This window comes from Mobula birostris, chromosome 1 (assembly GCF_030028105.1).
Source record: "Mobula birostris isolate sMobBir1 chromosome 1, sMobBir1.hap1, whole genome shotgun sequence".
NCBI lineage: Eukaryota > Metazoa > Chordata > Chondrichthyes > Myliobatiformes > Myliobatidae > Mobula > Mobula birostris.
The window spans coordinates 94,534,503-94,561,058 of NC_092370.1; the positions used below are offsets into that span (position 1 = coordinate 94,534,503).

Genomic DNA, 26,556 nt, shown 5'->3' on the forward strand with positions numbered 1-26,556 from the left:
ATAGGAGAAGACAGGAGGGGGAGGGATGGAGCCAAGAGCTGGACAGGTGATTGGCAAAAGGGGATATGAGAGGATCATGGGACAGGAGGTCCGGGAAGAAAGACAAGGGGGGGGGGGACCCAGAGGATGGGCAAGGGGTATAGTCAGAGGGACAGAGGGAGAAAAAGGAGAGTGAGAGAAAGAATGTGTGTATAAGAATAAGTAACAGATGGGGTGCGAGGGAGAGGTGTGGCCTAGCGGAAGTTAGAGAAGTCGATGTTCATGCCATCAGGTTGGAGGCTACCCAGACGGAATATAAGGTGTTGTTCCTCCAACCTGAGTGTGGCTTCATCTTTAGAGTAGAGGAGGCCGTGGATAGACATGTCAGAATGGGAATGGGATGTGGAATTAAAATGTGTGGTCACAGGGAGATCCTGCTTTCTCTGGCGGACAGAGCGTAGGTGTTCAGCAAAGCGGTCTCCCAGTCTGCGTCGGGTCTCGCCAATATATAAAAGGCCACATCGGGAGCACCGGACGCAGTATATCACCCCGGCCGACTCACAGGTGAAGTGTCGCCTCACCTGGAAGGACTGTTTGGGGCCCTGAATGGTGGTAAGGGAGGAAGTGTAAGGGCATGTGTAGCACTTGTTCCGCTTACATGGATAAGTGCCAGGAGGGAGATCAATGGGGAGGGATGGGGGGGACAAATGGACAAGGGAGTCGCGTAGGGAGCGATCCCCGCGGAAAGCAGAGAGGGGCAGGGAGAGAAAGATGTCCTTAGTGGTGGGATCTAATTGGAGGTGGCGGAAGTTACGGAGAATAATATGTTGGACCCGGAGGCTGGTGGGGTGGTAGGTAAGGACCAGGGGAACCCTATTCCTAGTGGGGTGGCGGGAAGATGGAGTGAGAGCAAATGTACGTGAAATGGGGGAGATGCGTTTAAGAGCAGAGTTGATAGTGGAGGAAGGGAAGTCCCTTTCTTTAAAAAAGGAGGACATTTCCCTCGTCCTGGAATGAAAAGCCTCATCCTGAGAGCAGATGCAGTGGAGATGGAGGAATTGCGAGAAGGGGATGGCGTTTTTGCAAGAGGCAGGGTGAGAAGAGGAATAGTCCAGATAGCTGTGAGAGTCAGTAGGCTTATAGTAGACATCAGTGGATAAGCTGTCTCCAGAGACAGAGACAGAAAGATCTAGAAAGGGGAGGGAGGTGTCGGAAATGGACCAGGTAAACTTGAGGGCAGGGTGAAAGTTGGAGGCAAAGTGGTGTTCATGGGTTCAGAGTCTAATCAGAAATCAAATGGCAGAGGGGAAAAAGCTGTTCCTGAATTGTTGAGTGTGTGCCTTCAGGCACCTGTACCTCCTCCCTGATGGTAGCAATGAGAAGAGGGAATGTCCTGGGTAATGGGGATCCTTAATGTCATCGCTCCTTGAAGACCTTGTAGATACGACAGTGGCTGGTGCTCATGGTGGAGCTGACTAAGTTCACAACTTTCTGCAGCTTCTTTCCATCCTGTGCAGTAGCCCTCCCTCACCCCCATACCAGGCAGTGATGCAGGCAGTTAGAATGCTCTCCACTGTATATCTGCAGAAGTTTGTGAGTATCTTTGGTGACATACCAAATCTCCTCAAACTCCAAATGAAGTATACCCACTATCATGCCTTCTTTGTAGCTGCATCAGTACGTTGGGCTCAGGATAGATCCTCAGAGACCTTGACGCCTGGGAACTTGAAGTTGCTCACTCTTTCCACTTCTGATCCCTCTATGAGGATTGGTGTGTGTTCCCTCATTTTACCCCTTCTGAAGTCCACAATCAGTTCTTTGGTCTAACTGACATTTAGTGCAAGGTTGTTGCTTTGACAACACTCAACGAGTTGATACATCTTGCTCCTGAATGCCCTCTCAGCACCATTTGAAATTCTGCCAACAGCAGTTGTACTGTACTACTTTGTGGCATTTGTTGTTATTTAAGCAACATTTTGCTAATGTGGAAGACTTGCCTGCACTCACCATAGTGAGCTCAGATACCTTCTGAATTGTACTGTACATGGTGTGAAGAAGAGTGAGCATTTTCCCCAACATTCAGTTGCTGATATTTGTGAGTAGCTCAGTGGTGAGACCATTGGAAGAATTCCTTTACCAAAGTCTTTGCTGAGGCAACAATTGTCCAAAAAAGATGAATTAGGAACACAAGGCAAAGACATACCCATCTGTGAATAGCGTATTTCCACAGCATTTCCAGATACATTACATCTTATCCAAACCTCTCCAATACAGTTTGGTTTATCAAGGCTGTTCTTGAGGTGTGAAGAATGATGTGGGAAGACCTTTAGCCATTTTTGTACCTGTACTTTTTCTGAGGAAGTCATGGTCATAATCTTCCAGCTTTCTTGTCACAGGATCATTCCAAGCAGTGCAGCAGATCTCTGCCAAATTTTTGGTTTGCTACCAGAAAGAGGTTATCCAGCACTGTCTTCAGAATCAGACTTATTATCATTAATGTATGACATGTAATTTGTTGTTCTGCAACAATAATACAGTGCAAAGGCATAAAGATCTATAAACTACAAAAATAAATAAATTGTGTAACAAATGTAAAGAAGGGGGTACTGTTCAGGGGTTCACAAACCATACAGAAATCTGAAGGTAGAGTGGAAGAAGCTGTTCCTAAATCATTGAACAAGGGTCCTCAGTCTTCTGTCCCTCCTCCCTGATGATAGCACAGAGAAGAGGACCACATATACTTTGATTTCCCCCGGGATCAATAAAGTATGACTATGACTATGACTATTTCAGTGAGGAGCAGGCAGCAGTTTTAGCAGCAGGATTTTCCTGCATTCCTGGCTTTCCATGAGGGCAGACAGCCACTGACAGCCATTGCCCATGAGGTCTCTTCTTCCTAGGTTCTTGAAACCAGCTTGCAGTCCTAGCACCACCAACATAAGATCCTAAATATTCATTCCCTTCACTGCCAGCGAACAGCGACTGCAGTGCCCAATATAGTTACTTGCCCAGACAACTGTGACAGCACAACCAAGCCAATGACGTCAGAAGGTCCATGAGATCACCATCATCGACTGGTTCCTCCAAACTGCACACTTTTCAAATCTGGAAACATATCTCAGTTTCTTCATCATAGCTGGCTCTAAAACTTGCAAATTCCTTCCCAACAGCTGGAATACCTCAGCCAGTCAGATTACTTTTCGTCTCCTCGTCACATTCTCAAGGGCAATCAGATATGATCTATGGCCAAATCTTGAAAAAGTAATGAATAATAAAAAAAACAATGAAAAGTATTGTTGAATAACACAGATCTTATGAAGGTGAGATTCTAGTGCCCATATCAACCTGGGTTATCGTATAGGTCCTACAGGTGGAGATTTTGTCAGTATCATTATCATCTCTGTATGCTACATGAACTCAGAATCTCTGAAGTACCTGAGAAAGAAAAGAATGCAAACTCAGAGCATGAAGCACTGCAGGTTGAAGATAAGCAAGAGAACAGCAATACCTCAGCTCACAGCAGAGCAGAAAAGGGGACCACTGCACTGACCGCTCAGGAAATGAGGGACTTCTTTTCATAAGCAGCATACAGTACAGACCAGAATCCCCCTCTTCCACCAATATACTTTACTAGTAATTAGCCAAGACAGCCTGGGTCACACCTTGCCCAGTGGACACAATTTAAGGATGTTTTTCCTTTCCCAGCTCTAACCAGGGATCACTTGCCTCATTGGCACAACTCTTCACAGGAGTACACAACCCTATAGTTTCACATTTTTCTCAAAAGGTGTTGAGTAACTTCAGGTAAAAAAAAAGCACTACCAGTAGCTGCATCCATACCCCTCCAGTGAGATTAGGGTCCCATCTCTTTGCCAGAAGCAGCCGAACAATCTCTTCCTTTGAATGTGCTGCAGCGATGTGCAGTGCGGTCCTTCCACCCTAAAAAGTTGGTAAGAGAGCAATGTTACACACGGTATCTGGGACGTGAAGGAACAGGACAAGCCACAGTGCATCTTCCTCAAACAATCAGACTGAAGAACCAAGAAATTACTAGCTTAAAAACTGAGAAGAAGTGTTGATTTAAGTGAATAAATTGAATATCATGTATTAAATGAAAAAAAAGATGAAAGATACAGCACAGAGATGAAGAGGAATTTCTTCAGTCAAAGAGTGGTGAATTGAATCAGACAGCTGAGAAGACCAAGTTACTTAAAGCAGTACATGTGACATCATTAAACCAATTAGTAAAAGAATGACTATAATACAATAGAGGAAATAAAAAGAGTATCTCAAACTGGCACAGAATATCCAACTGCACTATTACAAAGGGTAGTGTCATAGATTCACAAGGAGTTACAGCACAGAAAGAGACCTTCAGCCCACCTAGTCCATGCTAACCTATTTACTTGAATCCTACTTTAAACTTTTCTTTAATTCTCCCCACATCTATTCTCATCTTTTATCAGCTCCCCCCTTGTTCTACCATTCACCGGCACACTAGGAACAATTTATAGTGGCTAGTTAACCTGCATGTCTTTGGGAAGTGAGAAGTGAACAGATCACCTGGAATAAACAAATATGTTCACAGGGAGAACATGCAAACTCCATGCGGAAAGCATCTGGAGCCATGATTGAAACCAACACGTTTACTGTGGCCACTTTTTTACATGACATCTTTTCACTCACCTACATGACACAGCACATACCGCTAGCATTGCACACAGTAATTTCTTGCTGAAGGGAACAAAACAATAAATATTGTGTGAGGACCTGTCACTTTGTTGATAGTGGTTGTGTTTGTGATACTGGGAAGCCGGGTGGCTGTGAATAATACACAGGAGAGACGGAGAGGTGAGGAACAAATGTGCTACTGTTTATTTTACTTGTAACTCATCTACCCAGAATGCTCCGTCACATTACGTTCAATACGTAGCATATAGGGAAGCTCGACAGCGACATGTAAAGGTCAAAATATACATGAATAGATAACAGGCTTCAGTTCATTCCCTTCAAACCACTTTTGGTCAACTTGAAATCCTGAATGGCGTACTGGAAAAAGAAGTCTTTCTTACCTTTAACAATGGACTTTGAAGGTGCAGTGGTTAATTTTCATTGCCAATGAGCTGAATTGCCTCTGCTTAATAATTATCATGCAGGTTTAAGTTTGCAAATACAAGGAGGCTTGATCTGTTTCTAACACCCAGTTAACCATGGCAATCAATGTAATTCAGTGGTAAGCCAACAACAAGATCCTGTTTGCATGGAGCAACATGGAAGAGCACCGTTTGAAAAGGTTCAGAAATGATTCATGCACATGCAGCAATGTTATCCATATGCAGCATGAAATTAGAGCGAAATGACAGGGAGCACTATTCATTTCATTGATATTCTAGAAACATAATATGGGCCCAGATAACGAGAAGTATTGTTATGCAAGATCCGAATCATATTTAATGAAATAACATTAATTGTGTCCATCCACTGATTTGTCTTTACAGACGGCTAGGAAATTTTCATCAAAGGATTTAAATTAATTTAGTAACTATTAAATTCAACTTTTGTGCAAAGCTATACAGAAAAACAGAATTCTAGATGCAATTAAAGAGGTGTCAGCTTTAAAAACAATGACAACAGACAAACCCAGGGGTGGAGTTTCTTCTGGCTTACTTCTGTCCACTGATTAAGTCTCTCATGACAAATGTACCACAAGTGACACTGTTTTGCTCCAGGAATGCTTTGGCTAACAGGTTCCACCATGTCTGGGGCAACAGAGAATGCAAGTTGTGAGTTTGCGCCTACCAACTCAGGCATTTGTGTGCAAATTGGCATTTGATATCTCAGACTCAGCCTCACAATAAAAACAAAAATTAGCTAAACTAATTCAGAAGTAACACATTCAAGGTTGACTTTCCATGTTTGGGTTACAGGTGGTCCAAAGGCATTACACTTCATGCTTCTATTTGGATGTTGCATTTACAGTCTAGTTCAGGTGTTCCCTTACTTCTTCATCAATGTCTTCATTTTCTTTCACGTAATCCTACATCTCATTGATATTATTTTATCATTTACTGCTACAGAGTGGGTAGATGATGCATATATCTTAAGAGCATGTGTCGAATCCTGAAAGCAAAATAGAAATTCTGTGCATTGACGTTATTTACAGGACAGAATTTTAATCCAAGTAGCTTTTTAATAGGTTGAGTGAATTGCCCACAAAACTATTCATCTGTGTGTCTTCATAAGACCATAAGACATAGGAGCAGAATTAGGCCACCTGGCCCATTGAGCCTCTTCCGCCATTCAATCATGGCTGATCCTTTTTTCCTGTCTCCTCCTCAACACCAGTTTCCAGCCTTCTCCTCATAAGCTTCGATGCCATGTCCAATCAAGAACCTATCAATCTCTGCCTTAAATATGCCCAACGACCTGGCCTTCACGGCTGCATGTGGCAACAAATTGCACAAATTCACCACCCTTTGGCGAAAGAAATTTCTTCACAACTCTGTTTTGAAAGGGCGCCCCTCTATCCTGAGGCTGTGCCCTCTTGTCCTAGGCTCTCCCACCATGGGAAACATCCTTTCCACATTTACTCTGTCCAGGTCTTTCAACATTTGAAAGGTTTCAATGAGATCCCCCCTCATCCTTCTGAATTCCAGCGAGTACAGACTCAGAGCCATCAAATGTTCCTCGTATGATAACCATTTGATTCCTGGAATCATCCTTGTGAACCTCCTCTGGAGCCTCTCCAATGCCAGCATATCTTTTCTAAGATGAGAGGCCCAAAACTGTTCACAATACTCAAGGTGAGGACTCACTAGTGCCTTATAATGCTTCAGAATCACATCCTTGCTCTTGTATTCTAGACTCTTGAAATGAAGCTAACATGGCATTTGCCTTCCTCACCACTGACTCAACCTGCAGGTTAACCTTCAGGGTGTTCTGAACAAGGACTTCCAAGTCCCTCTGCATCTTAGATTCCTGGATTTTCTCCCTGTTTCATCCTTCACCTTCCTTTCCAATACGCTCTCCCATATGCTTCTATGGCTCCATCTGCCCACCATTCCAAACCCTCTGACCCAGTCCCACCTCTCACTTACCAGCTCCATCTCACTCCTACCTCTCACCACGTGGCTTCCTTCCCTCTATACATTTAGCCCTGATTTGAAAAATATAACATTCCTTTACCTTCACAGATGCTGCTTAACCGTGGAGATCCTTCAGCAGTTTATTTTTCGCTCCAGATTTGAGCATCTGCAATATTTTGTGTGAACCATGAACCAAGGGAGAACAAAATGGAGTTGAGGCATATGGACTCCAGTTCAGTGGGCCAGGATCAGGAAGAAACAATGGGGCTAATGGGAAACTGAGGGTTGTGGATATTGGGTAGGAGTTAGGAAAAGCAGAGCAGGGTACAATCCCTTGTGTCTCCTAATTATTATCTTTTTAAATCTAATGGGATTTGAGCTCAGTTATAAGACAGCTGAGTAAGGATGTGAAGTTTATCTTTGGTCATGAAGGCTAAACATACAGTATGTGAGAATAGCAGTACCAAGTGACTCAATGGCACCAAATTTTAGGAGGTGAGTACACTACTCAGATACCTTATGTGAACTTACCACAAATAATTTATGAGAAATTACTCCTATGAGATTTTAAAGCCAACCGTTGCTAAAAATTACACAGCCAGCCCAGCACTACACTGAGGCTGAAAGGACAACTTGTTCTGGCGTCTAACTGAAATACTGGAGGGAGAAGTTAGGCCAAACTCAAGCAAATAAATTTACTCAGTTGTCTATAAATATAGTTGGCAAAGACATAAATACTGGGCAGTTCATTAAACTTCTTTCAGCAATAGTTCAGAAATTGTAGCTGTTCGTTTGGCTGAAGTGAATTGAACCAAGCAGAACTGAATAGTTCATTGGAAATCATCAACAGAGCACTTAATTTACAAAATTGCGATTTTCATTTCATCGTTTCACCTCAGAAAGCTGTCTAGTACAACATGTACAAATTGCACATTTATTTGTTTTATTGATGTTGCCAGTCTATCTTTCATTCCGTAAGTTGGCTTGCTACCATGATGCTTTAGGGCTTCTCGAAGATTGGAGAAGATATGAAAGCATAAATGGATATAGCAACTGAGTAAAAAGAAAAGATTTCAGCTTGCATTCCGGGCAATGTTTTACAATTAGGGCTATTGCAAATTTGCTGACTGCCTATGGACTTGCATTCAAAAAGCAATCCAGAGTGTAAATGTCTTCAGTAACAGACACAGAAAGTGGTCCATATTCACTCCAAAATGCAATGTCTTGTAGTCACGATAATGACATGGTGGTGAAATAACACTTTTCTTTGAGTTCATAGATTCCAATGGTTAATCACAGATTCATCAGTTTGCCCTTTACTCAGGGACCTCAAAATAACAATGACATTCTCTGGGTCATCTTTCTATCTTCCCTTAACCTTTCTGAACAATGACACTTCACTTGCTGAAAACCATGACTTAAATGACCTATTTGCACTGGGACGACCAAAAACTGGCATAGATTTTTATTCAGATCCAAGTGCAATTTTTACTTGCCAGTCTGAGCAGAAACTGGTTGTGAATTTTCTCTCTATGGAACAACAAGGTCAGAAAAGATTGAGGAGAGAAGTTTTTACAATTTGATGTTTTGACAGTCCTGTTCCAAAAGTGCATACCCTCCCCAACTAGGAGCCTTGCAGGCTCTGACCCATGCCACTCTGAATGGGATGTTAGAAACTATTGTGCAGTAACAGTTAAGCTCGCAAGAATATGGCAAAGAACAATAAAAATTGATTACTATAGTAATATTTTATATTTCAGGAAGCACTTCTTGCATGATAAGAAGTTATTTGATCATTTATATATAAAGAAAGATTTTTCCCACTGTGCGAGCAGAATCCTCCTTTGGGCTAGGGTTGTGAACAGTTTCAAAGGCCATAACACGGGAGATACTCTTGTATGTTTGATGTTGTTAGGGGTTAATGGCAGAAAAGGAATCCTAGAACACTCCTGCTTCAATTGAGTAGATTCCCCCTTTTAATAGCAGCTCTATCAGAGCACATCAAGGGTTACTGAAAGACTCTTAAGTTTGCTGCTGCCAGGAGTCCTTAATAGTTCAACGGATGTTAAAACTGTGATAACTTTATAAGGACAAAGTTTACAATTTCTTGCATCTCATAATTTAATAAAACAGATTTTAGACCATATTGATTAAATTTGAAACTTATTGCAATACTGTGTTTCAGTAGTTACCTCTCAAGCTCCTTCTGACAAAATAAAACTGTTTATCGATCTAAATCGTCAATTGCTCTACAACAGATCACAAGTTATTTGATTAGCCATTGGATATTAAGGCCGGTGCTCCAGCTACTGGTTGAATAATTAAATAAACATTTCTCCTCATTAAGCATGTGTGATGTGTTGTTACTGACTGGGAGTAATTCTATCCTTCACTATTTTAGTAGAGGCTTCATCTATTTGTGTTATCACCACCATTTATTACAGTAACATTGACCAAAAATACCTCTACCCAACTGTAACAAAGGATGGTCCTCCTTTTTCAGACTTTTACATCAATGTTGTTGAAATGCAAAATGAGTTTGTAGTGCACAAGATGCTCATGAAACAGTGTGGTTTAACTACAGATGAATTGCTTGCAAATAAAGCAATCACTTGCAAATCATTGCAGAGTGAAATTACTTAACATATTGTTTATTTTTCCACATTTGATATCATGCTCTTTGTCCTGCCTTAGGTACTTTAAATTGCTGAGCAGAACATTGCCCTTACTCTGCAGTGTTCACTTTACATTGTACAGAACATACAGATCAAGTTAATGATCTAACTAAGTGTTTAGTGATAGAGTGAGGCACAGGTGCTACAAGTACAAGTACAAACCACCACTGTTCTACAGTGGGTTAAAGAACAAGGGAGAGATTCAATTTGTGCCAGAGTACTTCTTCATAATAATAATAAACATCATTTCGCTCATCAGAGAATTTGTCTTTCCACCAGTGCTAGATGTCAATATGGAATTTTAGAGCCAGAAATTTCTTTTGAGCACTTGCCATCTTGTAACTGTAGGTTTGGGAAACTGGGTTGAATGGGCTCTTCACTTAGCATCAATTAGTTGGTGGTGTTCTCACCGCTGAGTTGGAAAACTACTAATCGATTCCCTTTCTAGACACATGAACGCAAAGATGTTGGTGGGCACTACATGATTGATGGATTGCTACACTGTGCCTTCTATGACATGATTTCCCAGAAGTACGAGGGAGCTATCTCTGTCATCTTGGCAAATATTTATACCTCAAGTAGCATCACTGAAGCAGTTTGCTGACAATTATTCCACTAGCAATGGGCAAGTTGATTGCTGAATGTCAGACATGACAAATAATGTTTTAACCTTTGAAATGTTTTACCGAGCTGTCGGCTGTTCAGAAGGGAATGAGAAAGGATGGTGGAAACCCCACGCTTTCCACTTTTGTATTTCTGCCAAAGCTGTGGCTTGCCGGGGGTGGGGGAGTGTTCTCGAGAGATTCCTGGTTATTTCCCAAGGGAAATGTCCTAAATACTTTCATGGAATGGACAGAAATAGAGGAACCAAGGGGAATAAGCAAGGTTCACGGTAACTGGAAGACTGCAAAGTGAAGAAGATAAATCATGAAAAATGAAAGCCAAGGTCAACTCTCCAAAAGCTCAAAAATGTTGGAAATGGAAAAGCTGAGTTCCTGAAACTCTCTTGTAAGATAAAATTACATGCTTACTTATTGATTAACCATTTAACCATTTACTTAGCTGGGAAAGGTAACATATAGAATCAACCATCACAGAACTCAGAGTAAACAGTGGATGTTTCAGGCTGAGGCCCTTCATCAGAACTGAGAAAAAAGATAAGAGATCTGAGTAACAAGGTGGGGGGACGGGAGCAAGAAATACAGGGTGGTAGATGATTGGTAAAACTGTGAGGGGGAGGGTGAAGTAAAGAGCTGAGAAATTGATTGGTGAAAGAGATACAGGGCTGGAGAAGGTGGAATCTGAAAGGAGAGGACAGAAGGCCATGGAAGAAAGGGGGGGCTCACCTTTGTCTCCCTGTGCCCACACCTCAGTATGTTCTTCGCCCACCATGACTCTGAACTCTTCTTCCGCTGCCTCCGTCTTCAGGCCTATTTCTTTGACAAGGACTCTCCAGCCCGGACTGATGTCCCTCTCTCCGGTCTTCAACCCTCTGGACACCCCACTCTCGTCTTCTGCCTGCTCTGGATCTTTTCATTGTTAACTGCCTATGAGACATCAACCATCTCGATTTTACCACTCCTCTCTCCAATGCTAACCTCACCCCTTCCGAACGCGCTGCTCTCCACTCCCTCTGCACTAAAATCCTAAACTCACCATCAAACCCGTAGATAAGGGAGGTGCTGTAGTAGTCTGGCTACTGACCGCTACCTTGCTGAGGTCTGGCGACAACTGTCAGACACCTCCTCTTACTTCCCCCTCGAACAGGATTCCACTAAGTAATACCAGGCCATTGTCTCCCATGCCATCACTGACCTTAACTCCCGTCCTCTGCCATCAACCTAACTGGGGATCTCCCATCCACCGGCACCAACCTCATAGATCCCGCACCAATCACCTTCCATTTCTACCTCTTACTCAAGATCCTCAAATCTGCCCGTCCAGCTAGACCCATTGCTTCTGCTCATTCCTGCCCCACTGAACTTCCATCTGTACATATCGACTCAGTTTTATCCTGTCTGGGTTCAGTCCCTTCCTACCTACATCCATCACACTTCACACACTCTTGATCTTTTCAATGATTTCAAGTTCCCTGGCCCTGAGCATCTTGTTTTTACTATGGATGTCCAATCCTTATACACCTCCATCCCCTACCAGGAAGGCCTCAAAACTCTCCGTTTCTTTCTGGACACCAGACCCAACCAGTTCCCCTCCACCATCACGCTCCTCCACCTAGTGGAACATCCTCACTCTTAATAATTTCTCCTTTGGCTCCTCCTACTTCCTTCAAACAAAAGAGGTAGCCATGGGCACTTGCATGGGTCCCAGCTACGCCTGCCTTTTTGCTGGCTACGTGGAACAGTCTATATTCCAAGCCTACACTGGTGTCACTCCCAAATTTTCCCTACATCGATGACTGCATTAGTGCTGCTTCCTGCACCAATGCAAAGCTCGTCAACTTCATCAACTTTGCCTCCAACTTCCACGCTGCCCTCAGACTTACCTGGTCCAAATCCGACACCTCCCTCCCCTTTTCAATCTCTCTGTCTCTGTCTCTGGAGGTAGCTTATCCACTGATGTCTATTATAAAACACACCGACTTTCACAACTACCTGGACTATACCTCTTCCCACCCTGTTACTTGTAAAAAACCCATCCCCTTCTCTCAATTCCTCTGCCTGAGCCGCATCTGCTCTCAGGTTGAGGCTTTTCATTCCAGAACAAAGAAGATGTCCTCCTTCTTCAAAGAAAGGGGCTTCCCTTCCTCCACCATCAACACCGTTCTCAACCGCATCTCTTCCATTTCGTACACGTCTGCCTCACGCCATCCTCCTACCACCCCACCAGGGATAGGGTTCTTCTTATTCTCACCTACCACTCCACCAGCATTCTGCATCCAGTACATAATTCTCCAGAACTTCCGTCAACTCCAACCGGATCCCTCCACCAAGCACATCTTTTGCTCTCCCCCTACTTTCTGCTTTCCACAGGGATTGGTCCCTATGCGACTCCCTTGTCCATTTGTCTCTCCTCACTGATCTCCCTTCTGACACTTGCAAGTGGCACAAGTGCTACAGCTGCCCCTACACATCCTCCCTCACTACCATTCAGGGCCCCAGTCAGTCCTTCCAAATGAGGTGATACTTCATCTGTGAGTCTGCTGCAGTCATATCCAGTGCTCCCAGTGTGGCCCCTTGTATATCGGGTAGACCCAATGTAGAGCACCTATGCTCCATTCGCCAGACAAAGCAGGATGTCCCAGTGGCCAGCTATTTTAATTCCACTTCCCAGTCACATTCTGACATGTCAGTCCATGGCCTCCTCTACTGTCATGATGAAGCCACACTCAGGTTGGAGGAACAACACCTTTTATTCCGTCTAGGTAGCCTCCAACCTGATGGTAGGAACATCAATTTCTCAAACTTCTGGTAATGGATGCCCCCTCTCACCATTTCCCATCCCCCTTTCCCTCTCTCTCCTTACCTGCCCCTCACCTCCTTCTGGTCCTCCTTCCCCTTTTCCTTCTTCTGTGGCCTTCCGTGCTCTCCTATCAGATTCCCCATTCTCCAGCCCTGTATCTCTTTCAACAATCAACTTTCCAGCTCTTTACATCACCAGGGCCGGACTTTAGGCAGGGCTAGGCTGGGTTGCAGCCCAGGGGCCAGAGCTACAGAGGAGCCTAAAATAGGTAGCTATCATCCTGGCGGACAAAAAAAAAATATGAGAGTGGAGCACAGAAAAGAAAAAAAGAAACAAGAAAAAGAGGTAAACACGAGGAATTCTGCAGATGCTGGAAATTCAAGCAACACACATCAAAGTTGCTGGTGAACGCAGCAGGCCAGGCAGCATCTCTAGGAAGAGGTACAGTCGATGTTTCGGACCGAGACCCTTCATCAGGACTAACTGAAGGAAGAGTTAGTAAGAGATTTGAAAGTGGGAGGGGGAGGGGGAGATCCAAAATGATAGGAGAAGACAGGAGGGGGAGGGATGGAGCCAAGAACTGGACAGGTGATTGGCAAAAGGGATATGAGAGGATCATGGGACAGGAGGCCCAGGGAGAAGGAAAGGGGGAGGGGGGGAAAAACCCAGAGGATGGCCAAGGGGTATAGTCAGAGGGAAAAAAGGAGAGAGAGAGAGAGAAAGAATGCGTGTATATAAATAAATAACGGATGGGGTACGAGGGCGAGGTGGGGCATTAGCACCTCCCTCCCCTTTCTAGATCTTTCTGTCTCTATCTCTGGAGACAGCTTATTTACTGATGTCTACTATAAGCCTACTGACTCTCACAGCTATCTGGACTATTCCTCTTCTCACCCTGTCTCTTGCAAAAATACCATCCCCTTCTCGAAATTCCTCCGTCTCCGCCACATCTACTCTCAGCATGAGGCTTTTCATTCCAGGACGAGGGAGATGTCCTCCTTTTTTAAAGAAAGGTGCTTCTCTTCCTCCACTATCAACTCTGCTCTCAAACGCATCTCCCCCATTTCACGCATATCTGCTCTCACTCCATCCTCCCGCCACCCCACTAGGAATAGGGTTCCCCTGGTCCTCACCTACCACCCCACCAGCCTCTAGATCCAACATATTATTCTCCGTAACTTCTGCCACCTCCAACGGGATCCCACCACTAAGCACATCTTTCCCTCCCCCCCCCCGCTTTCCGCAAGGATCGCTCCCTACACGACTCCCTTGTCCATTCGTTCCCCCCCCATCCCTCCCCACTGATCTTCCACCTGGCACTTATCTTTGTAAGCGGAACAAGGGCTACACATGCCCTTACACTTCCTCCCTTGCCACCATTCAGGGCCCCAGACAGTCCTTCCAGGTGAGGCAACACTTCACCTGTGAGTCGGCGGTGTGACATACTGCATCCGGTGCTCCCGATGTGGCCTTCTATATATTGGCGAAACCCGACGCAGACTGGGACATCATTTTGCTGAACACCTACGCTTTGTGCGCCAGAGAAAGCAGAATCTCCCAGTGGCCACACATTTTAATTCCACATCCCATTCCCATTCTGACATGTCTATCCACGGCCTCCTCTACTCTAAAGATGAAGCCACACTCAGGTTGGAGGAACAACACCTTATATTCCGTTTGGGTAGCCTGCAACCTGATGTCATGAACATTGACTTCTCTAACTTCCGCTAATGCCCCACCTCCCCCCCCCGTACCCCATCCGTTATTTATTTATATACACACATTCTTTCTTTCTCTCTCTCCTTTTTCTCCCTCTGTCCCTCTGACTATACCCATCCTCTGGGTCCCCCCCCTTTCCTTCTCCCTGGGCCTCCTGTCCCATGATCCTCTCATATCCCTTTTGCCAATCACCTGTCCAGCTCTTGGCTCCATCCCTCCCCCTCCTGTCTTCTCCTATCATTTTGGATCTCCCCCTCCCCCTCCCACTTTCAAATCTCTTACTAGCTCTTTCTTCAGTTAGTCCTGACGAAGGGTCTCGGCCTGAAACGTCGACTGTACCTCTTCCTAGAGATGCTGCCTGGCCTGCTGCGTTCACCAGCAACTTTGAAGAAAAAGAGGACTGTGAGAAAGAAGCATTAAAAAAGACATTGAAATTGAGAGAATTTTTTAAACCTGTTCTTGATGATGCAGCAGTACCATCGCTCTTGTCACAGTCTGAGACCGGTGGACAAACGGAGACTTGTTCAACAGCTAGTGCTAGCACTAGCATTAGCACAGGACCACCGTCCTTGCCACAGTCAGCAGCTAACGTTGAAGAGGCAGAGAGCATGACTTTGGGATTCCCGACCACAGAGGCCTCCGAACAACCAAGTCGGGCCACCATTAATGTTAACGTTACCACTACTGAGGATCCTTACAGCACTGATCCTGCTCGCTGGGGAAAGGAAACGTTAGATGATTCAGTCCGAGCATACTGGGCTAAGAAAGGGCCGGAGTCCTGCCAGAATAAGGATGTGGATATCAAAGCTTCGGAACGAGTATACAAACAGCAAAGACGTTTTTTTCTCCCAATTTCACTTCAAACGCAAGCTCGTAAATTGTGAGTACATATCAAGGCAGTGGCTCTTATATTCCCCTTCCACCGGCTGTGTGATTTTATTTCATGCCGCATCTTCAGTGATGGTAACCGTCAGTTCATCTTCGAAACTGGCTTTAGCAACTGGAAACATGCCGCTGAAGGCGTAGGAGAGCATGAAAATAGTGAACACCACAGGAAAACAATACTGACCTCTGAGCAAATTATGGCATTGCATTCTTCAGTGCTTTGAAAGTTCAAGTGTTGCATTGCAAGCTGTAAATCTAGACCTGTGTAATGCTGTGGATTTGGTGAGATCACTACGGGGATACATAGCAAGCTTGCGTGATCAATTTGATACTTTTGAGACCCACGCTAAAACTATGTCTCCATCAGTCTCACAAGTGTACAAAGAAGACACCCAATGACAAAGAAAACGTAAAGCCTTTCTGGGTGAATCCACAACATCTGATGTTGGCTTGTCAGCCAGAGAAAAATTCTCAGCTACTGTTTTTTTGGTCATGATGGATAGATTATTTGCAGAAATTGATTGCAGATTTGCATCATATAATGAACTTAACAATACATTTGGCATCCTAAACAATATCCCTTCTTTCTCTGTACAAGATCTGCGCAAGAGAGCATCTGATCTCCAAAGCAGATATTCAGCTGACCTGGAGGAGATTGCCCATTGCAGGGAATTTGTAAGAGGCAAAGATATTTCATCCACAACAGAGCTTTTATGCTTCCTCAGAGAAAAAAACTTGCAGGTCATCTTCCCAAATGTAAGCATTTCTTTGAGGCTTTACCTGACTCTCTGTCACAAATGCAAGTGGTGAGCGATCTTTCTCCAAGCTCAAGCTAGTGAAGAATAGGCTCAGATCCACAATGGGACAGGACAGGCTGAATCATCTTACTCCGATGTCACTTGAAAATGATCTTGTTCAGAAACTGGATTTTAGCCATCTGATCAAGGACTTTGCTGTGAAGAAATCCAGAAGAACTGGGCTTTAATTTTGAAAAGCAAGCATCTGACTTTGTAAATATCTAGGCTTGTGTGTCAGTGCTGTTCCTGTTTTCATGGCAATAGGCTAATAGTTAACTGTTTACAAATCTAGTAAGTGATAAGTGGTCTTTACTCTGCAAGCCACACAGCACAGCAATGGGTTAGTACGTGCTAGATCTCATTTTTCAAAAAGATTGTTGGAGTATTGTTAAATTTCCTAGTTTGCCATAGTGCCATCTCTCTTGGCCTTTTTGTCTCTCATTTCCATTTTACTTTCTCAGAACGCATGGTTGAGAAAAATACCTAGATAAAAATGCTTTGGCATTGTTTGAGAAATAAGGTCTATGGTATGTGCAGCAATAGCTAAATAAAGATTTAAGATTGGGTACATCATACTTCATCTCCCTCATAACTTTACTAAGCCAACTAAGCCTAGGTCAATTTTTGAGTGCTTTAGATGCTGTCCTTCAAACTAAGAATCTTCATTACTTTCTGTCCTCCTTCTTAAGGCCTGTAAGCTTATAGCCTACATATTGTACTAAACCAATGTCTTGGTCCACAGCTTTGATAGTTAGACCAGTACGACCTTTGTCTTGTTCATGCCTTTGTTTGCTTGGTACAGCAGCATTTTATGGTGTCAGCAGGGGCCCATCAGGGCCTCCAGCCCAGGGGCCCCAGCCCCACTAAAACCAGCCCTGTACATCACCCCTCCTGTGCTTCCAGTTTCACCCATCATCTATACCTTGTATTTTCCTTCCCTCCCCCCGACCTTCTTACTCTGAATTCTCATCTTTTTTCTCCAGTTCTGATGAAGGGTCTCGGCTCAAAATATTGACTACTTTTTTCCATAGATGCTGCCTGGCCTGCTGAGTTCCTCCAGCATTTTGTGTGTGGTGCTTGGATTTTCTCTTGCTTGTGATTGGATAACTTGGTAACATTTTGGATAAATTTTCATATGATTTTTTAAAAAAATCTATTTTCGGCATTTACCCAATTAAGTTGATGGAGAAAATAGTTATATCATTTGGATTAGTTCCAGAAATCACTTTGGAAAAAATATTGAATAGGAGATGAAAAGGTAACTCTTATAGTTGCAAATGCCTGCTTGTAACAAGGCTATGAAGGTTAAAAAAAATTGCAGCTATCATTGCAAATTGATATGACTGAGTAATGTTAGCGAATCCCTTGGCTTTTATGCCAGCAGCAACAAATAAAGTGGTCAGAGATAGAGACTCTTCCTGTCTTGAGTTCAACAGGTCTGAGAGTTAGTCTACCATGCTCCTGAAGAAAACTCATGACACCTGCAAACTAATGGTGCACTGAATGAAATGTACTCCCAGATCTAATAATCTCAAAACTAACCTAACATATGCAATTGTACAATTAAGGGAGGTACTGCCCAGGTTACGACATTAAAAGTAAGAAAATAATATTACATTCTTGGAAATTTAAATGTAAACATTATTACGTTTGCAACCACTTATATCTCGAAGAACAGTTTCAAATACGTTTGACGATGATATCCTTATAGAGGTTTACAAAATCGCGAGAGCAATAGATAAGATGAAAGGCCAATGTTTCCTGAGGGTAGGGGAGTCCAAGGCTATAGGGCACACATTCAAAGTGAGAGGGCAAAGACTTAAAATGGAGCTGATGGGCGGTGTTTTCCACACAGAGAATGGTGAGGGTTTGGAACAAGCTGCCAGAGGAAATGGGAGAGGCAGGTACAATTAAGAAATTTGGACAGGTACATTGAATTATTTAAAGAGTTATGTGCTAATGCAGGTAAATGGGACCATGTTACTTAGGCAACTTGATTGGCATGGGTCAGATAGTGCTGTATGGCTATGAGTCTATGACCAGGGAAGCTACAAATCGTCAAAAAATATTTCACACCCACGAAGCTATTAAAACCACCGTGCGATGCATCAGTGGAATATCAGTGGAGGCCTATATTTTGCTGAGAAATACCTTAGCAGGCTCTGAATAATTTCTGGAGATGATCAGTATAGAAGCCTCGAATAAGCCATACACATCTTTGAATTCTTTGTGTCTTACACATATCAGTTTCTACACTCAGCAGTGATCTTGATTAAAAGTGAAGAATCTATGGTAAACACATACCTCACACTGGTGGTATGGGTGGGAAACAGTTACAACGTTATTGCACATAGCAAGAAACTGTTAGACTGTGAAGCTCACAATTAATCAGATCAGACTTGTGCAGACTTGCGCGTAAGACAAAAGCAGCATCTTCTTGTGTCTAAAAGGGCAGGCCAAATAATGATTAATGTGGGAAGCAATAGCAAATGAAAGGCCAGTACCAAAGTGGAAATTGTAGTATTTACAACAAAGTGCCAAAACCCCTCAATTTGTACATCAAATAGACAGCAATGTCTTTTAGGGTGAATACAATCATTAAAATTGAGGGAGAGTGTGAAAATACTCAGAATGACACCATATGGGAATGTAAATATATAGAGCCAAGTACTTCTGTCAATGTTGAGAAGACCTATGATTTGCCTCTTATTTACAAACGTAATTAAGACATAGAAAAGAAGACTAGCACTATTGGAGATTGTGGGAAGTTATAAATCAGATTCTACGTGTAGAGGTCGAGCAAAACAACATGTAATTTGTGATTTCAGGACATTACTCAGAACACTGTCTACAGAAAAGACTATGGAAGCAGACAATATTCTAGCAGAAGACCTGCACTTCAGAGCTAGCTAAGCTCTGGAGGGTGGAAGGGGATTTGGGGCTGGATGTTCTTGTTGTGTTTTGTGCAGGGGAGGGAGGGTTTGGGGGGGGTGGTTGATCATGTTGCCATTCTTTTTTTTTGTGCTGGCATGTGGGTGGGTTTGTTGTTTCTCTTTGAACTGACTTCCATTATTTTCTTTGTTTCATGGCTATCTGGAGAAGATGATTTTCAGAGTTGCATACTGCATACATACTTTGATAATAAGTGAACTTTTGAACCTTTAAAGTCTGGCCAAGCTTTACTAGTACAATTACAATACAGGTATCTAATTGATAATTCAAAAATTATCTAGTTATATCCTGTTTATAAAAAGCGGAACAAATCCAAACCAATTAGTTACCAATTCAGTGCATTACCTCCCAGCCAATCATCAGCACAGTAATGGAGGGTGTCATTGACCACATGTTCATCAAACACCTGCTCAACATTGCCTATTTTGGCTTTCACTGGAACCACTTGTCTCCAGACATCATCACAGAATTGCCAGTGGCTGTCCTTCATGTCAAGGCAGCATTTCACCGAGTTTAAAGCTCTCCAAGTACGCAGGACTGGTCAGCATCTGTCAGCAGGCTGGATGGAGAGCGAGGTGTCTCCCAGTGGAGGTTGGTTGTAGGGGATTCGTAGCCCATTCTTTAGTTAGAGCCTTCAGCATTTTGGGCATCGAGGGAGAGAGGAAGAGGAGAGCCATCCGCAGTACCACCGATGCGGCAGAGAGGGCCTCAAGATGGCTGTGGCTCAAAAGAGGGGAGCCATGGAGTCATAAGTAACTAGCCATCTGGACACAAGCTGGGGTCTGATCAGCCCTGGCTGGGTCACCTGGAGGAGGTTGTATGATGTTGAAAGACCCGAAACACCCGATGATTCCAGGAACATCACTGAAGATGTGTCCAGAAACATCAATAGATGTATGTACACAGCCTCAAAGAACTTTGATAAACTTAACTTGATTAGTATTAAGGGGAAAATGTTTCAATGGTTGTACAAAGGAAGGTGGCTGTGATTGTTGATGGTAAATACCATGCCCATGGTCTATTCTTTATTAAATTACGGTAATGCTTTGCACCGTTGTAACTATATGTTATAATTATGTGTTTTTTGTCAGATTTTCAGTCTTGATTTGTCTTGTGTTTCTGTGATATCATTCTGGAGGAACATTGTATCACTTCTTAATGCATGCATTACTAAATGACAATAAAAGAGGACTGCGTGACCTCATAATCTAATCTAATCTAATCTAATCTAGATCATCCTAGATCCAGGATATCACTTCAGGAGTTTCTCCTGGTACTGTTCTAGGACCAGATATCTCAACTACTTCATCAATGACTTTCCTTCAATTGTAAGGCCAGCTTTGCAAATTGGATTGAAAATTGTGCAATCATACGTGGACAATTAGGTTGTTTTTTTAATGATTGCACATTGTCCAGATCTGTTTGCAACTGCTCAACAAATGAGGCAGTGCACTCAGGTGTGCTGCAAAATCTAGACACCATTTAGGCCTAGTCTTCTGTAATATTGTTTGTCAATGAGCTGGTTCAACAAGGGAGAACCTAACTACCGACCCTTGACCTGAGATCACCACCACAAAACACCGCACGCCATAGCATTGTTTATGGTCATTGAGTGATTACGTAAAATACAAGAGCAAAGCAGAGGCTGTGAACTCCAGGCTGTGTCTTGTGGTGAGTGACTCAGCTTCTGACATCCAAAGCATTTCCAGCAACAATAACTGAATCAAGAACGGGATGACGTATGCTGCATTTGCCTGGCAGTGTTCAGATCTTGCTGCCTCATTATAGGAAGGATGTGGAAGCTGCAGAGGAGATTTACCAGGTCGCTACCTGGATTACCATGTCTTATGAGGATGGGATGAGTGAGGTAGGGCTTTCCTCTTTGTGGGCAAAAGAGGATGAAAGGTAACTTGACAGAAGCATACAAGTGGCTAGCCAGAGACTTTTTCGCAGTGCATAAATACGAGAGGAAATAATTTTAAAGTGATTGGAGGAACGTGTGAGTGGGGATGTCAGAGAGAGTTTTTTTTGACACTGCGAGTGGTGGATGCATGGAATGTGTTGTGAAAGATCATGGTAGAGGCAGATACATTAGGGTGATTTTAAGAGACAGACAGGTATAGGGAGGAAATAAAGGTGGAGGGGTATGTAGGAAGGAAGCATTAGATTGATCTTAGAGTAGGTTAAAAGGTGGGGATAACATCGTGAGCTGAAGGGCCTGTACTGTACGGTAATCTTCTATGTTCTGTTCTCAATCCCTTCCAGAACAAATGCTTAGAACATGAGCAAGGGGGTTTATTTTAGCATGACCCTGCCATTGAGCACAGATAATCCAAGTTAGTAAACAAATAAATCTAATATATAAACAGGCACACAAAATAAATGCTGATGTGATATGACATGTTTCTCATGGTTCCTCAATGAATGATGCCTCACCAGAGACCACCTGCATGTGTGTCCAGTGGAGTGGGCTGAGGCATTTTGTGCAATAGTGTTGAAAAGGTACATGCAGTTCTCACTATCTTAAACACAATTATATTACAGTTTATGTTGGAACAACACTGCTCTTTCATACCTAAAGGCTAAGGTACTGAACAAATAGGTGAACTACACAAAACACGGGGACATTATTGGAAGCACAAAAGTTTCTACTGGTGCTGGCAATCAAGAACAACACACACAAAATGCTGGAGGAATTCAACACGCCAGGCAGCATCTATTGAGGGGAATCAACAGTTGACTTTAAGGTTGAGACCCTCAGAAAAGGAGCCTTGGAAAGGAAGAGGACAGAAGCCTAAAGAACAGGATGGGGGTAGGGGGAGCAGCAGAAATGCAATCTGGCAGGTGATAGGTGAAGAGGGAAGGTGGGTGGATGGAAGAGTGGGTTGAAATCAGAAGCTGGGAGATGATAGGTGGAAGAGGTAAAGGTCTGAAGAAGGAATGTGATAGGAGAGGACAGTGGACCTTGGAAAAAAGGAAAGGGTGTGCACCAGGGGGAGTTGACGGGCAGGTGAGGAGATGAGCAGTACCAGAATGAGGACTGGAAAAAGGGAGAAGAACATAAAGAGGAGAATTTATCAGAAGTTAGAGAAATCGATTTTAATGGCATCAGGTTGGAGGCTACCCAGATGGAATGAGGGGTTATTCCTCCAACCTGATTATGGTTTCATCATGGTAGTATGGTTTTGTTGCATTGTTATACTATTTACTGTACTCCAACTCCCTTCCCCCATCAACACTTCACTCCTGAACAACATTTACATCCTAGAATCTCAATACCCTAGGGTGTAATAAGTCTACTGTCACATCCAGGAGATTCGTGGATCTGTCATAAGGTGAGAGTACTTCCTGGAAAGAAGCTGGATTGATTCTCAAGATTGGCTTACTTTTGTGATAGAGAAGGCTGTAGGTTGAGACAATAGCTTACAAAATATGTTTGTGTTATAGTTGGTGCAAAGGATATTCAAGATTATCCCATATGGCCACAGTACCCCCACTCCTCAAACAGCACAGTCACTGAACCATCAGAGACCACAGACAGCTCAGAGAGTACAGTTGTCCACAGCCCCCCTCACAAAAAGCACAATCCCCCACAGCAAGTAAGTCACTCCCACCACAGCAGGAGGATGGGAACCCAGAGTGCCAGAACAGTTAGTGGACAGGTTGTGGGGGCAGATGTTGGTAAGACCTCAGACAAAGTTACGAATCAAAAGGTTGAGTGTGGACTAATGTCCTGAGCTGCACATATTTCAATGCAAGAATTATCATAGGAAATGTAGATAATAGTGCTAAAGATGAGGTAGCTGGTTTACAAACAGAGGGATCGTGTAGAGAGGAGAGGCTTTTGATAGAGTAAAATTGCAGCCAACAGGATGAGTTGAAACATAAAAGGAGGAACAAAATTGAAAAAGGTGAATACAGGACTGAATGTGTTGTATTTGAATATGCGCAGTACATGGAATAAGGTAGATGAACTTGCAGCACAATTGCAGATTGGCAAGTATGATGTTGTAGGCATCACTGAAACATGGCTGAAAGAAGATTATAGCTGGGAGCATAACGTCCCAGGCTACACATTGTGTCAAAAGGACGGGTAGAAAGGCAGAGGGAGCAGCATTGTTCTGCTGGTAAAAATGAAATGAAGTCATCAGAAAGAAGTGACATAGGCTCAGAAAGTGTTGAATCACTGTAGATAGAGCTAAGGAACTGCAATGGTAAAAAGACCCTGATGGGAGTTATATGCAGAACCCCATACAGCAGTGAGGATGTGGCCTACAAAGTACAATGGGAATAGAAAATGCATGGCAAAAGGACACTGTTACAATAGTCAAGGGGGACTTCAAAATGCAGGTAGATTGGGGAAATTGGGTTGGTACTGGATTCTAGAAGGGGGATTTTATAGAGTAGCTACGAGATGGCTTTTTAGAGCAGCTCGTGGTTGAGCCCACTAGGGGATCAGCTATTCTGGAATGGGTATTGTGCAATGAAACAGGATTGATTCAAGAGCTTAAAGTAAAAGAACCCCAAGGATAAGTGATCATAATATGGTCAAATTCACCCTGAAATATGAGAAGGAGAAGCTGAAGTCAAATAATACTGTATCAGTACTAAAGTGGGAAGGGAATTACAGAGGCACTGAATAAATATTTTGAGTTAGTCTTCACTGTGGAAGACTCTAGCATTAAGTTCCAGGTGTCAGGGGGCATAAAGAATGTGAAGAGTGTACAGTACCACCCCAACAGAATACAGATGCTCCCAGAGTACAAACATCCCCCCCCCCCAGCCAGTGTAATTCTCCCAGGATATAATTTCTGCCCCCCCCCCCAGGAGAGTTCAGCCCCTCCCACAGAGAGTACATTCCCATCCCAGAACTGGAATCACACAAGAAGCACAGTTCATGAGTGGTCATAGTATTCATTTTCTCTAGACAAAACCAAACTATTAAATCGTTATTTCATTGTCCAGCATATACTTGAGAGGCAGGACAGGAAGACATGAAATTGGATGTTGAGACAAGTAGTGAAATAAGTGCATTTCAAACAGAATAGAAAACTGATATATCAAATAAATTAATTAAACTCAGAGAATAAAAACCCTAGTCCAGTTGCAATCATGCTTCAGAGACTTGTTGAAAATCTAGATGAATTTTAGCATATTACCATTGTTCGTTCCCTGTTACTTCCTCAAGAAATCACATATTTTCCCTTTTGAAATCTTAGTCACTGTTATATTTTTGTCATTAGATATTCTCCTTTAGTGGGAGAAATTTCTCTTGCCTCCATTGTTAAGTTGACTAGTCTGTATTTCCCAGGAAAATCTTGAATATAAATATTACATTTGCTATCCCAAGTTCTTCAGATGCCATACCTCTCCAAATTATTATTTTAAGATGCATGGATGTAGAGGTTCATTTGTCAAGAGATTTTATCCTCTTTGATTTTGATTGACTTAATTATCATATTCCTTTTTTCACTGCTCATCATCTCTCCTTTCTCCCTCCTTTCCTCCCTCTCAAAGACTGAACAGACTTAGAGAACCATAAACACAAGAAAATCTGCAGATGCTGGAGATCCAGAGTAACACACACAAAATGCTGGAGGAATCAGCAGGCCAGGCAGCATCTATGGAAAAGAATAAACAATCGACATTTCGCGCTGAGACCCTTCTTCAGGACTGGAAAGGAAGCAGGATCCCTTTCTGAGGAATGAAGCCTTCCTTTCTTCCTGTGTTAATCTAAACAGATTGATATCATATTTATACAATTTCACTATTGAAGTCTGTGGTATTCTACATTCTCTTTAATCCCCCAATTCCCATCCTAACTTTCTCATTTTTATTGCATCTGTGTTAGACATTACTTCATTTTATCTGTCACAATAGTTTAACAGAGACTACTTATGATCTGAGGTTTTTTTTTCCAAGACTGGAGGAAGGCTCCCCAGAGGCAGCACTGGTCTCATTGCTTTTCTCAGTATGTATGTTCACAATCTGGACTGGGTGGTGGAGAGCACAATTTTCATTTTTCCAGATGACACAAACAGTGAGGAAGAAAATGACAGACTTCAACAAGATGTATACAGACCAACAAACATAGAAACAGAAAATTGAAGGCTTTGGAAATGTTCATGCTAATATCATTGCCAGAGAGAAACCCATTCCTCAGTACTTCAGAACACTGATAAACACAGATACAAAAGTCTACAAAAGTTTGGGCACCCCAGTCAAAATTTCTGTTATTGTGAATAGCTAAGCGAGTAAAAGACAAACTGATTTCCAAAAGGCATAAAGTTAAAGATGACACATTTCTTTAATATTTTAGGCAGGAAAACGTTTTTATTTCTATCTTTTACAGTTTCAAAATAACAAAAAAGGAAAAGGGACCGAAGCAAAAATTTGGGCACCCGTCATGGCAGTACTTAGTAACACCCCCTTTGGCAAGTATCACAGCTTGTAAACACTTCTTGTAGTGTAGCCAGCTAAGAGTCTTTCAATTCTTGTTTGGGGGATTTCCGCACATTCTTCCTTGCAAAAGGCTTCTAGTTCTGTGAGATTCTTGGGCTGTCTTGCATGCACTGCTCTTTTGAGGTCTATCCACAGACCAAAAGGTTCTATTTTAATTTCATCAGTCCACAGGACTTGTTTCCAAAATGCATCAGGTGTGTTTAGATGTTCCTTTGAACCTTTTGAATAGAACTTTTTGGCCACAATGAGTGATGCACTATCAATTACTCCAAAAGACTGGAATTAGAGTAAATACTGAAAAGGCTTTTATTAACAGTAAATGGTCCAACGTCCATGCTGAGTATCTGCCCCGGACAGAGGGAGGAGCAGTGGCACAATTGCCTTTATTCAGGGGTCTGTGGGAGGAGCCACAGGATCAGTCAGCAGTGGGGCGTGTCCAGGCATATCCAGACAGGTAACCCAATTACAACATATATATACGGCTTACCACAATGAACAAAGGTATGCTTGGAGAAAAAAGGGTGCAGAATTTCATGAAAAGCACCCCTCTCTAACTGTTAAGCACGGGGGTGGATCGATAAT

General features: G+C 43.0%; 1 protein-coding gene across 1 annotated transcript in view; it reads right to left on the bottom strand.

The window, feature by feature from the left end:
- trpn1 (transient receptor potential cation channel, subfamily N, member 1) overlaps nucleotides 1-26,556 on the bottom strand; it is a 217,428-nt gene that overhangs the window by 174,023 nt on the left and 16,849 nt on the right. Inside the window, exon 3 of the mRNA XM_072259540.1 lies at nucleotides 3,820-3,918. Within this exon, the coding sequence (XP_072115641.1) occupies nucleotides 3,820-3,918 (99 nt within the window). The remainder of the gene's footprint in view (nucleotides 1-3,819; nucleotides 3,919-26,556) is intronic.